Genomic DNA, 12801 nt, shown 5'->3' on the forward strand with positions numbered 1-12801 from the left:
TTTATCAATTTTGAAAACAAAAAAATCCAGTTTGCTATCTGAAATCTCTCAGGTTTCAGATCTTGCGGGAGGGCTGGACTTTGCCTTTTTCAAGATATTCTATGAAAAGGATATAAATTAGATAATGGTCTAAGAAAGTTTATTTTACTGAAAAAAAATGAAGGCATGACAGAACTGGAAGACATTCAACAGTGGGAGGGTAAGCCGGGGAAGAAAGGACCAAGTAATCCTTAAAATGGAAGACTCTCATAATTTACATGTTTTAGGAACAAATTAAGACTAAAATTATCTAAATTTAAGATTATTTTAAAAATCCCCCTAAAAAGGCCTTCATCTATCTTAAAAATTGTACCCTTCCAATTCTCCTGGTAGATATACAGCTTTTGATGGTAGGTAGTCTTTAACTTTCTTATAAAACGTTATAATGACAAATCTCTAATTTGTATATTGGTACATTAGTCAATACATAAATAACTAAATTACAGCTGATTATATGACAATAGCTCAGTTTGAACAATGCCATCATCTTTGTACAGGGAATATCTGTCCAATTATTTGAATACCTTACTTAATTCTGCTCTATATTTTTATTTAAAAAATAAGCTAAACAAACAAACAAACAAAAAAAGACATCCTGATACCACTCATACAAGACCTAAGTTTCAATGACAAATGATACAAGATGGAAATGATTAAGCATGTCAAAAGCACTAATCTCAGTCTTAAAATCATGCAACGGATGCCAGTCAATTGTGTAATAAATTGTAGAATAAAAAGTAAAGAACATAAATGAATTACACTGTTGATATATACTTTAGCTGAAGTATAAACTGTAATTAAGGATTTAAAAATATTCTTTGCTATATGAGAATGAACCTGTTTATGGTGCGTAAATTTACTGCTTTGTAGATAGACTTTGAGAAGACATTCTATAAATGCACGAAACCTCTTTTATTTACTGAAATTTAGAAAATATAGTCAGTTCTCTACTTTTATCTATAATGCATTACTGAAAAAGCACATAAAAGTCAATTTCACTTCCTCAAAATAATTAACTTTTACATTATGTAAAATTATGTTCCTATCTAGCCAGTTAATTTTAACAGAACTATTTAACACTTCATTATCACTTGACTATTGTCCTTCTCTAGATTTCATATTCACTTGCAGTCAATTTCCTAAATAATTATGATTTATTTTAACCTACTGACCTATTGTTGTTTTATTTTTTCCAACTAGCCAGCAGTGGTAGCTGAAAAGTGACAGGACGCTGATGAAGAACATTGCAGACACAAAGAAAAGAAAAAGTACGTGGAATTTTGCACGTGTATCAGACAGTTCATTCTGAGGAAAGAAAAAAAAAGTTAATTTTGAGTATAGTCAACCTATAAATTATACTCCTATTACTTAGTTTTCCTAAAGGTGGTTGACCTACCTAAAAATTTGCCAAGTATGAAGAATAACAAAATAAATTAGATAATATATTCAAAAGCAACAACTGCAAAAGCAGAAAATTGGTATTATCTAAGGAGCTTTCTTACATCAAGAGGTCAGGAAGAGTCACCTTGAAAACGGCTATTTAAAAATTTTAGAAATACTTTCAGTAATGAAATAAAAAGATATTCTTATAGTCAACAATTTTCTTTTGTACTTTCATACATATATTGAAACTTTTCCCAACATCCTGAATATATGAGGGTTTTCCCTCATCTGTGCTAAAAATATTTATTTTTATTATATATGCTGCTAAACCAGGTATTAACTGAGATATATTTAAGCTTCTTTTTGTACTTCTCTAATCTCAATTTTCTGAACACCACTGCAAGGGTACCCATGGCCTTGGCTGCTTAGATTCCTACCTTTTTTACCCTTGTTCCATTTCTATAGAGCCTTTGTAGGTAATTAGCAATTTTGAAAAATAAATTTACCATATGGTACTAGTAAATGAAAACAGTGTCCTCTGTTATTTCTTCTTATGGCTATGTGCATTTAAACAGAAACAAAGTCCTTCTTTAAGTGTTACCTTTTAACATAAAATCATATAGGCAAATCACCTACTCCACCAGAACACGAGGCCGTCCTGTTTGATTTACAGTCTACACAACTTAAAAGACAGGTTTTTAGCATTAGATTATTCTGACATTTATCCTTTTCTCTCCCAGAGTAACTGCAATACCTTTTAAACCTATTAAGGGATTCTTTTATCTCCCCACCTTCTGGAGCAAATTAGTATTATACATATTCACTATAAACACCACAAGAGATCACCAGAATGTTATTGGCAGTAATGTATTTTACCTTTGGACAACTTTCTGTAGACTTCCTGCGGCAAAGCTTGTGCAAATAAAGACAATGTATTAAGAAATCAATTTTTATACAAAATTATCCAAAACACTAGCTTTTAAAATTGTTTGTGTTTTAAAGGAACACTAAGATGTTGCTCTCTAAAGGCCATCTATTTTCTCAAAGAAAACAGACAAGAACATTAAGCTCTGCAAGCTTATTTCAGGCACCCTTTAAATACACACCTTTTCCACCCAGTCTTTAAAACAAAGATTTGTGTCTGGGAGACAGCAAAAATTAAAATTTTTTGAAAAACAGACTTAAAAAAGTTTTTTTTTTTTAAATAATTTTTATTGAGCTTTTTTTTTAAGTGAACGTTTACAAATCAAGTCAGTCTGTCACATATACGCTTATATACACCTTACTCCATACTCCCACTTACTCTCCCCCTAATGAGTCAGGCCTTCCAGTCTCTCTTTCGTGACAATTTTGCCAGTTTCTAACCCTCTCTACCCTCCTATCTCCCCTCCAGACAAGAGATGCCAACACAGTCTCAAGTGTCCACCTGATACAAGTAGCTCACTCTTCATCAGCATCTATCTCCTACCCATTGTCCAGTCCCTTCCATGTCTGATGAGTTATCTTCGGGAATGGTTCCTGTCCTGGGCCAACTGAAGGTTTGGGGACCATGACCGCCAGGATTCCTCTAGTCTCAGTCAGACCATTAAGTCTGGTCTTTTTATGAGAATTTGGGGTCTGCATCCCACTGATCTGCTCCCTCAGGGGTTCTCTGTTGTGCTCCCTGTCAGGGAAGTCATCGGTTGTGGCCGGGCACCATCTAGTTCTTCTGGTCTCAGGATGATATAAGTCTCTGGTTCATGTGGCCCTTTCTGTCTCTTGGGCTCATAGTTATCGTGTGACCTTGGTGTTCTTCATTCTCCTTTGCTCCATGTGGGTTGAGACCAACTGATGCATCTTAGATGGCCGCTTGTTAGCATTTAAGACCTCAGACGCCACATTTCAAAGTGGGATGCAGAATGTTTTCATAATAGAATTATTTTGCCAATTGACTTAGAAGTCCCCTTAAGCCATAGTCCCCAAACCCCCGCCCTTGCTCCGCTGACCTTTGAAGCATTCAGTTTATCCCGGAAACTTCTTTGCTTTTGGTCCAGTCCAGTTGAGCTGACCTTCCATGTGTTGAGTATTGTCCTTCCTTTCACCTAAAGTAGTTCTTATCTACTAACTAATCAATAAATAACCCTCTCCCCCCTCCCTCCCCGCCCCGTAACCACAAAAGTATGTGTTCTTCTCAGTTTATACTATTTCTCAAGATCTTATAATAATGGTCTTATACAATATTTGTCTTTTTGCCTCTGACTAATTTCACTCAGCGTAATGCCTTCCAGGTTCCTCCATGTTATGAAATGTTTCACAGATTCGTCACTGTTCTTTATCGATGCGTAGTATTCCATTGTGTGAATATACCACAATTTATTTAACCATTCATCCGTTGATGGACACCTTGGTTGCTTCCAGCTTTTTGCTATTGTAAACAGAGCTGCAATAAACATGGGTGTGCATATATCTGTTTGTGTGAAGGCTCTTAGTTCTCTAGGGTATATTCCGAGGAGTGGGATTTCTGGGTTGTATGGTAGTTCTATTTCTAACTGTTTAAGAAAATGCCAGATAGATTTCCATAGTGGTTGTACCATTTTACACTCCCACCAGCAGTGTATCAGAGTTCCGATCTCTCCGCAGCCTCTCCAACATTTATTATTTTGTGTTTTTTGGATTAATGCCAGCCTTGTTGGAGTGAGATGGAATCTCATCGTAGTTTTAATTTGCATTTCTCTAATGGCTAATGATCGAGAGCATTTTCTCATGTATCTGTTAGCTGCCTGAATATCTTCTTTAGTGAAGTTCGTGTTCATATCCTTTGCCCACTTCTTGATTGGGTTGTTTGTCTTTTTGTGGTTGAGTTTTAACAGAATCATATAGATTTTAGAGATCAGGTGCTGGTCGGAAATGTCATAGCTGAAAATTCTTTCCCAGTCTGTAGGTGGTCTTTTTACTCTTTGGGTGAAGTCTTTAGATGAGCATAGGTGTTTGATTTTTAGGAGCTCCCAGTTATCTGGTTTCTCTTCATCATTTTTGGTAATGTTTTGTATTCTGTTTATGTCTTGTATTAGGGCTCCTACCATTGTCCCTATTTTTTCTTCCATGATCTTTATCGTTTTAGTCTTTATGTTTAGGTCTTTGATCCACCTGGAGTCTTTGTGCATGGTGTGAGGTATGGGTCCTGTTTCCTTTTTTTGCAAATGGATATCCAGTTATGCCAGCACCATTTGTTAAAAAGACTATCTTTTCCCCAATTAACTGACACTGGGCCTTTGTCAAATATCAGCTGCTCATATGTGGATGGATTTATATCTGGGTTCTCAATTCTGCTCCAGTGGTCTATGTGCCTGTTCTTGTACCAGTACCAGGCTGTTTTGACTACTGTGGCTGTATAATAGGTTCTGAAATCAGGTAGAGTGAGGCCTCCCACTTTCTTCTTCTTTTTCAGTAATGCTTTATTTATCCGAGGCTTCATCCCCTGCCATATGAAGTTGGTGATTTGTTTCTCCATCACATTAAAAAACGTCATTGGAATTTGGATCGGAAGTGCATTGTATGTATAGATGGCTTTTGGTAGAATAGACATTTTTACTATGTTAAGTCTTCCTATCCGTGAGCAAGGTATGTTTTTCCACTTAAGTAGGTCCTTTTTAGTTTCTTAGAGTAGTAATTTGTAGTTTTCTTTATATAGGTCTTTTACATCTTTGGTAAGATTTATTCCTAAGTATTTTATCTTCTTGGTGGCTACTGTGAATGGTATTGATTTGGTTATTTCCTCTTCGATGTTCTTTTTGTTGATGTAGTGGAATCCAAGTGATTAAAAAAAAAAAAGTTTTGATAAATAGTTTCTAAATACTAGATCTGATGGTTTCTTACCACCTTCAGCGTTAACTACCTTGGTTCAAGCTTGGATTATTGCAACAGCCTTCTAAACGCATGTTGTCTCCATTGTCATACATTCCCCTTTTACAGTCTACTTTCAACTCAGCAATCACCACTATCCTTTTAAAAGTCAAATACTGATCATTACCTTGATCACTCTCCGTAAAACCAAAACCTGCCCCCTGTAATAACTACCCCAATACTCACCAAATCACTTTCCCTGCTCTACTTTTGTTTTCTTCATAGCATTTACTTTCTAACATATGGTATAATTAATTTATTTATCTCCTCCTGCTCAAAAGTAAGCTCGACAAAGATAGGACTCTGTTTTTTGATTACTAATAAGCAAATAAGTTCAAGTGCCTAGAACAATAATGCCTGGCACACAGTAAGTGCTCAATAAATATATGTTGAGTAAATGAAGAAAAAGGTAAAACTAAGTTTACTAGTGCTTCCTCACTCATGATAAATCTAGAGAATATTTATTCTTTGATTAATAAATCACTATACACAAATACTACCTCAACTTCTCGATAAGGAAACATGAAGTTTTCGCACGTGGACTTCATTTATCTGGCCCTGAAGTCTCTTCTTTCAAATACGGCCACTGAATACAGTAGGTAGTAAGCTGAACAATGGTGCCCAGCTCAGGACAACAAAGGCCAAATCCATGAGATTGTGACTACAGAGAGGGAGTGGTGGTCTTTTCTAATATTCACAAAAGCACTGTGAGTACTAACTAGTACCCCCTGGTTTTATATGCTCAAGTATTAAAAATCTAATGATACTTTGACGAAAATCCCTCTTGGTAGAGGCTGCAAGACTTTGAAAATGCCTAAGAGTAAAGGCCTACACTGCCTGGAAAAAACTGTTCGTAGAATTACGAACATGAAAGGTGATTCTGATGAGGGATCAGAAGGAAGTAAGGAGAGCCTTGAAGAAAGTCTCTATCATCTTAGATAATAAATATGGTGCCAGCAACAGAATATTGCTAGAAATGTGGACATTAAACGTGCTTCTGGTGAGGCTTTAAAAGAAAATGAAGGGCAGGGAGCCAAGATGGCGGAACATACAGACGCTTCCGGCGAGCCCTCATTACAACAAAGACCCGAAAAAACAAGTGAAATGACTATATTTGTGACAAGCTAGGAGTCCTGAGCTTCAAAGGCAAGCTTAGAAAACGAATTGAGGGAAAGGGGGAAGAAGAGACCATTCAGAAGCAGACAGGAGTCACTGCACCTGAATCGCAGGGAGCCCTCAGGCACCATTCCCGGAGTCGTGGTGATGATGGGCTGTTACTAGCATTTCGCCGGCTGCAGTTTCCTCAGGGAGAAGCAGCCAGCCACACAGCCTACTCACACCTCCGGAACCTGATAACAATGGCGCTCCAGGCAAAAGCTAAGTACTTGCACATATTATAATGCGCCCCCCGCCCTCCACCAGCAAACCGGCTTCAGTGGATGAATTCCCTGGGCCTGAGATAGGCATGGTTGAGCACCTACAGCCATCCTCCTGGCCTTGGGGAAGAAAATATTTGCATTTGGGGGAAAAGATAATTTGCTAGCTCCACTAACCGGGGGAACTCAGGACAGAAGCAGCTCCTTTCCAGGCATAAACCGTCCGTGGACTTTGAGCACCTTTCCCTTCTGCATGGACTTATGTGGGCCTATTTCGGGAGAACAGGCCTTTGCTGGCAGACGCCAACCATTTCAGCTATGCAGTGGAGAGGTGGGTGTTTGATGTTTGACATTGCTTTGCCTATTAAACAAGGTCCCCATCTACCCACATCAGGGACCTAAGGACTGGTAGCTCCACTCAGGTAACACTGCCACCTGAGACAGGGGTCCAAAGATAACTAGTACCTCCCAGTCCTTATAACCAAAAACTTTGGGTGCCCATGGTCCACTGCAGAACCCGCACACCTGCACAGTCTAGGGAACAGGGACGTGCTTTCCTCAGAGACACTCGGGATCGGCTCTCAGCCCTCTGCCTTGTTCAGAGCATGACCTCCGGCTGCAATCAGATACTGGTATATACACCAATCACCCCTGCCCCTCTAAGAGTGTAGGACAGAGCCTGTACCACACACTTGATGATCAGCTACCTAGAAACCTGAGCTAAATTCATACAAGAAAACTGAATGGACACCTAGACTGATATACCTGATTAACAGCTCTAGCAATCTGGGGAAAGGACGTCAGAGCTCCAAAGGCTAAAATAATCAAGCTAGCTCACTCAAGCAACCCATAGGGGTATACCGAAACAAAACAAAGCAAGAAGCTATGACATAGTAAGCAAGCATAAACTTAATATGATAACTTATAGATGGGTCAGAGACAACAGTAAATATCAAGTCACATAAAGAAACAGACCATGATCACCTCAACAGACTCTCACAACAAAGAATCCAGGGGTCTTCTAGATGAAAGTGCGTTTCTGGAATTACCAGAGGCAGAGTACAAAAGTTTATGATACAGAACCCTTCAAGACATCAGGAAGGAAAAGAGATAATATGCAGACAGAGCCAAGGAACACAGATAAAGCAATTGAAGAAATTAGAAAGATTATTCAGGAACATAATGAAAAGTTTAATATGCTAGAAAAATCCATAGACAGTCAGCAATCAAATTCAGAAGATTAACAATAAAATTACAGAAGTAGACAACTTGATAGAAAGTCAGAGGAGCAGAATTGAGGAAGTAGCAGCCAGAATTTCTGAACTCGAAGATAAATCACTTGGCACTAAGATATTTGAAGAAAAATCAGATAAAAGAATTAAAAAAAATTAAGAAACTTTGAGAATCATGTGGGACTCTATCAAGAGAAATAACCTACAAGTGATTGGAGTACCAGAATACAGAGGGATGACAGAAAATACAGTGAAAATGGTTGAAGATTTGTTGGCAGGAAACTTCCCTGATATCGAGAAAGATGAGAAGATATCTCCTCAAGATGCTCATCGAACTCCACACAAGGTAGATGTTAAAAGAAAGTCACCAACACATATTATAACCAAACTTGCCAAAACCAAAGATAAAGAGAGAATTATAAGAGCAGTGAGGGAAAAATGAAAAGTCACCTACAAAGAGGAGCCAGTAAGAATAAGCCTGGACTACTCAGCAGGAACCATGCAGGCAAGAAAGCAATAGGATGACATATTTAAAAAACTGAAGGAAAAAAATTGCCTACCAAGAATCATATATCCAGGAAAACTGTCTCTTAAATGTGAAGGTGAAATTAGGACATATCCAGATTAATATAAGTTGAGGAAATTTGTAAAAACCAAACCAAAATTACAAGAAATACTAAAGGGAGTTCTTTGGTTAGAAAATCAATAATATCAGGTATCAATCCAAGGCTAGAACACTGGGCAGAGCAACCAGAAGTCAACCCTGACAGGAAAATTCAAAAAAACAAAGCAAGAGTATTAAAAAAAAAAACTCAAAACAGGGTGACAGCGATGTTATTACACAGAAGAAGACAACATTAACATAATAAAAAATGACTAAGAAATGTAATCATATACCTTCCATATGAGGAATAAATAAAATTTAGTTTTAAATTTAGAAAAACAGGAGTGAATAATAAGTTAACCACAAAGGAGGCAAACTACCCTACTCATCAAAATAAAATGCCAGAAAAAAATAGAGACTCAGCAGAAACAAAATCATCAACAACAAATATGAGGAAAGGACAATATATAAAGAAAATCTACTCAGCGCATAAAATTAAGTAGGAAAAAGAAACTGTCAACAACACACAAAAACACATTAAAATGACAGCACTGAATTCATACCTATCCATAATTACCCTGAATGTAAATGGACGAAATGCACCAATAAAGACACAGAGAGTGGCAGAATGGACTAAAAAACAAGATCCGTCTATATGCTGCTTACAAAAGACACACCTTAGACTAAGAGACAAAAACAAACTAAAACTTTAAGGATGGAAAAACATATATCAACCAAACAACAATCAAAAAAGAGCAGGAGTGGCAAGATTAATTTCTGACAAAATAGACTTTAAAGTTAAAACCATCAGAAAGGATAAGGAAGGACACTATATAATAATTAAAGGGACAATATACCAAGAAGATATAACCACATTAAATGTTTATGCACCCAATGACAGGGCTGCAAGATACATAATACAAACTCTATTAGCATTGACAAGTGACATACACAGCTCCACGATAATAGCAGTAGACTTCAACACACCACGCTCGGTGAAGGACAGGACATCCAGAAAGAAGCTCAATAAAGACACGGAAGACCTAAATGCCACAATCAACTAACCTGACCTCAGAGACATATACAGGACACGCTACCCAACAGCAACCAAGTATACTTTCTTTTCTAGTGCACATGGAACATTCTCTAGAATACACCACATATTAGGTCATAGGGTAAACCCTGTTGTTGTTGTTCTTAGGTGCTGTGGAGTCGGTTCTGACTCACAGCAACCCTACGCACAACAAAACGAAACACTGCCCGGTCCTGTGCCATCCTTACACTGTTATGCTTGAGCTCATCGTTGTAGCCACTGTGTCAATCCATCTCATTGAGGGTCTTCCTCTTTTCCGTTGACCCTGTACTCTGCCAAGCATGATGTCCTTCTCCAGGAACCGATCCCTCCTGACAACAAATCCAGAGTATGTAAGACACAGTCTCACCATCCTTGCCTCTAAGGAGCATTCTGGCCGCACTTCTTCCAAGACAGATTTGTTCGTTCTTTTGGCAGTCCATGGTATATTCAATATTCTTCATCAACACCACAATTCAAAGGCGTCAACTCTTCTTCGGTCTTCCTTATTCACTGTCCAGCTTTCACATGCATATGATGCGATTGAAAATACCACGGCTTGGGTCAGGCGCACCTTAGTCTTCAGGGTGACATCTTTGCTCTTCAACACTTTGAAGAGGTCCTTTGCAAAAGATTTGCCCAATGCAATGCGTCTTTTGCATTCTTGGCTGCTGCTTCAATGGCTGTTGATTGTGGATCCAAGCAAAATGAAATCCTTGACAACTTCAATCTTTTCTCCGCTTATCATGATATTGCTCATTGGTCCAGTTGTAAGGATTTTTGTTTTCTTTATGCTGAGGTATAATAATGAAGGCTGTGGTCTTTGATCTTCATTGGTAAGTGCTTCGAGTCCTCTTCACCTTCAGCAAGCAACGTTGTGTCATCTCCATAATGCAGGTTGTTAATGAGTCTTCCTCCAATCCTGATACCCTGTTCCTCTTCATATAGTCCAGCTTGTTGAATTATTTGTTCAGCGAAAAGATTAAATAGGCATGGTGAAAGAATACAACCCTGACACACACCTTTCCTGACTTCAAACCTATCAGTATCCCCTTGTTCTGTCCGAAAAACTGCCACTTGATCTATGTGAAGGTTCATAATGAGCACAATTAAGTGTTCTGGAATTCCCATTTTTTGCAATGTTACCCATAAATTGTTACGATCCACGCAGTTGAATGCCTTTGCACAGTCAATAAAACACAGGTAAACATCTTTCTGGTATTCTCTGCTTTCAGCCAGGATCCATCTGACATCAGCAATGATATCCCTGGTTCCACGTCTTCTTCTGAAACCGGACTCAATTTCTGGCAGTTCCCAGTCGATATACTGCTGCAGCCATTTTTTAATGATCTTCAGCAAAATTTTGCTGGCGTGTGATATTAATGATATTGTTCTATAATTTCCACATTCAGTTGGGTCACCTTTCTTGGGAATATGCATAAATGTGGATCTCTTCTAGACAGTTGGCCAGGAAGCTGTCTTCCCTATTTCTTGGCATGGATGAGTGAGCATCTCCAGCGCTGCTTCTGTTTGTTGAAACATCTCAATTGATATTCCATCAATTCCTGGAGCCTTGTTTTTTGCCAATGCCTTCAAAGCAGCTTGGACTTCTTCCTTCAGTACCATCGGTTCCTGATCATATGCCACCTCTTGAAATGGTTGAATATCAATTAATTCTCTTTGGTATAATGACTCTGTGTATTCCCTCCATCTTCTTTCGATGCCTCCTGCGTCGTTTAATATTCTCCCCAAGGAGTCCTTCACTATTGCAACTTGAGGCTTGAATTTTTTCTTCAATTCTTTCAGCTTGAGAAACGCCGAGCGTGTTCTTCCCTTTTGGTTTTCCATCTCCAGCTCTCTGCACATGTCATTACAATACTTTGTCTTCTCGATATGCCCTTTGAAATCTTCTGTTCAGTTCTTTTACTTCATCAATTCTTCCTTTTGCTTTAGCTGCTCGACGCTCAAGAGCAAGTTTCACAGTCTCCTCTGACATCCATCTTGGTCTTTTCTTTCTTTCCTCTCTTTTCAGTGACCTCTTGCTTTCTTCATGGATGATATCCTTGATGTCATTCCAGAACTCGTCGGGTGGTGCTCACTAATGTTAAATGCATTCAATCTGTTCCTCGGATGGTCTCTAAATTCACGTGGGATATACTTAAGGTCATATTTTGGCTCTTGTGGACTTGCTCTGATTTTCTTCAGTTTCAGCTTGAACTTGCATATAAGCAATTGATGGTCTGTTTGTTCTGACTGATGACATTGAGCTTTTCCATCGTCTCTTTCCACAGATGTAGTCTATTTGATTTTTGTGTGTTCCATCTGGTGAGGTCCATGTGTATAGTCACCGTGTACATTGTTCAAAGAAGGTATTTGCAATGAAGAAGTTGTTGGTCTTGCAAAATTCTATCATTTGATCTCCGGCACTGTTTCGATCGCCAAGGCCATTTTTTCCAACTGCTGATCCTTCTTCTTTGTTTCCAACTTCCGCATTCCAATCACCAGTAATTATCAATCCATCTTGATTGCACGTTTGATCAATTTCAGACTGCAGCAGCTGATAAAAATCTTCTATTTCTTCATCTTTGGCCCTAGTGGTTGGTGCGTAAATTGCAATAATAGTCGTATTAACTGGTATTCCTTGTAGGTGTATAGATATTATCCTATCACTGACAGCATTGTACTTCATGATAGATCTTGAAATGTTCTTTTTGACAATGAATGCAACACCATTCCTCTTCAAGTTGTCATTCCCAGCATAGTAGACTATACGATTGTCCGATTCAAAATGAGCAACAGCAGTCCATTTCAGCTCACTAATACCTAGGATATCGATGTTTATGCATTCCATTTCATTTTTGAAGAGTTCCAATTTTCCTAGATTCATACTTCGTACATTCCAGGTTCTGATTATTAATGGATGTTTGCAGCTGCTTCTTCTCATTTTGAGTCATACCACATCAGCAAATGAAGGTCCCGAAAGCTTTACTCCATGCACGTCACTAAGGTCGACTCTAGTTTGAGGAGGCAGCTCTTCCCCAGTCATCTTTTGAGTGCTTCCCAAGCTGGGGGGCTCACCTTCCAGCACTATATCAGACAATGTTCCGCTGCTATTCATATGGTTTTCACCAGCTAATGCTTTTCAGAAGCAGACTGCCGGGTCCTTTTTCCTAGTCTGTCTTAGTCTGGAAGCTCAGCTGAAACCTGTCCTCC

The 12801-nt window shown here is 38.5% G+C and overlaps 1 protein-coding gene across 4 annotated transcripts in view; it reads right to left on the reverse strand.

The window, feature by feature from the left end:
* The window catches only part of ZDHHC20 (zinc finger DHHC-type palmitoyltransferase 20), a 103863-nt gene that overhangs the window by 19603 nt on the left and 71459 nt on the right, over positions 1 to 12801 (reverse strand). For all 4 annotated transcript variants that reach the window (XM_049867446.1, XM_049867449.1, XM_049867448.1 and 1 more), the window contains one exon: positions 1212 to 1344. In XM_049867446.1, the coding sequence (XP_049723403.1) occupies positions 1212 to 1344 (133 nt within the window). The remainder of the gene's footprint in view (positions 1 to 1211; positions 1345 to 12801) is intronic.

The sequence above is a fragment of the Elephas maximus genome, chromosome 23, assembly GCF_024166365.1.
Source record: "Elephas maximus indicus isolate mEleMax1 chromosome 23, mEleMax1 primary haplotype, whole genome shotgun sequence".
NCBI lineage: Eukaryota > Metazoa > Chordata > Mammalia > Proboscidea > Elephantidae > Elephas > Elephas maximus.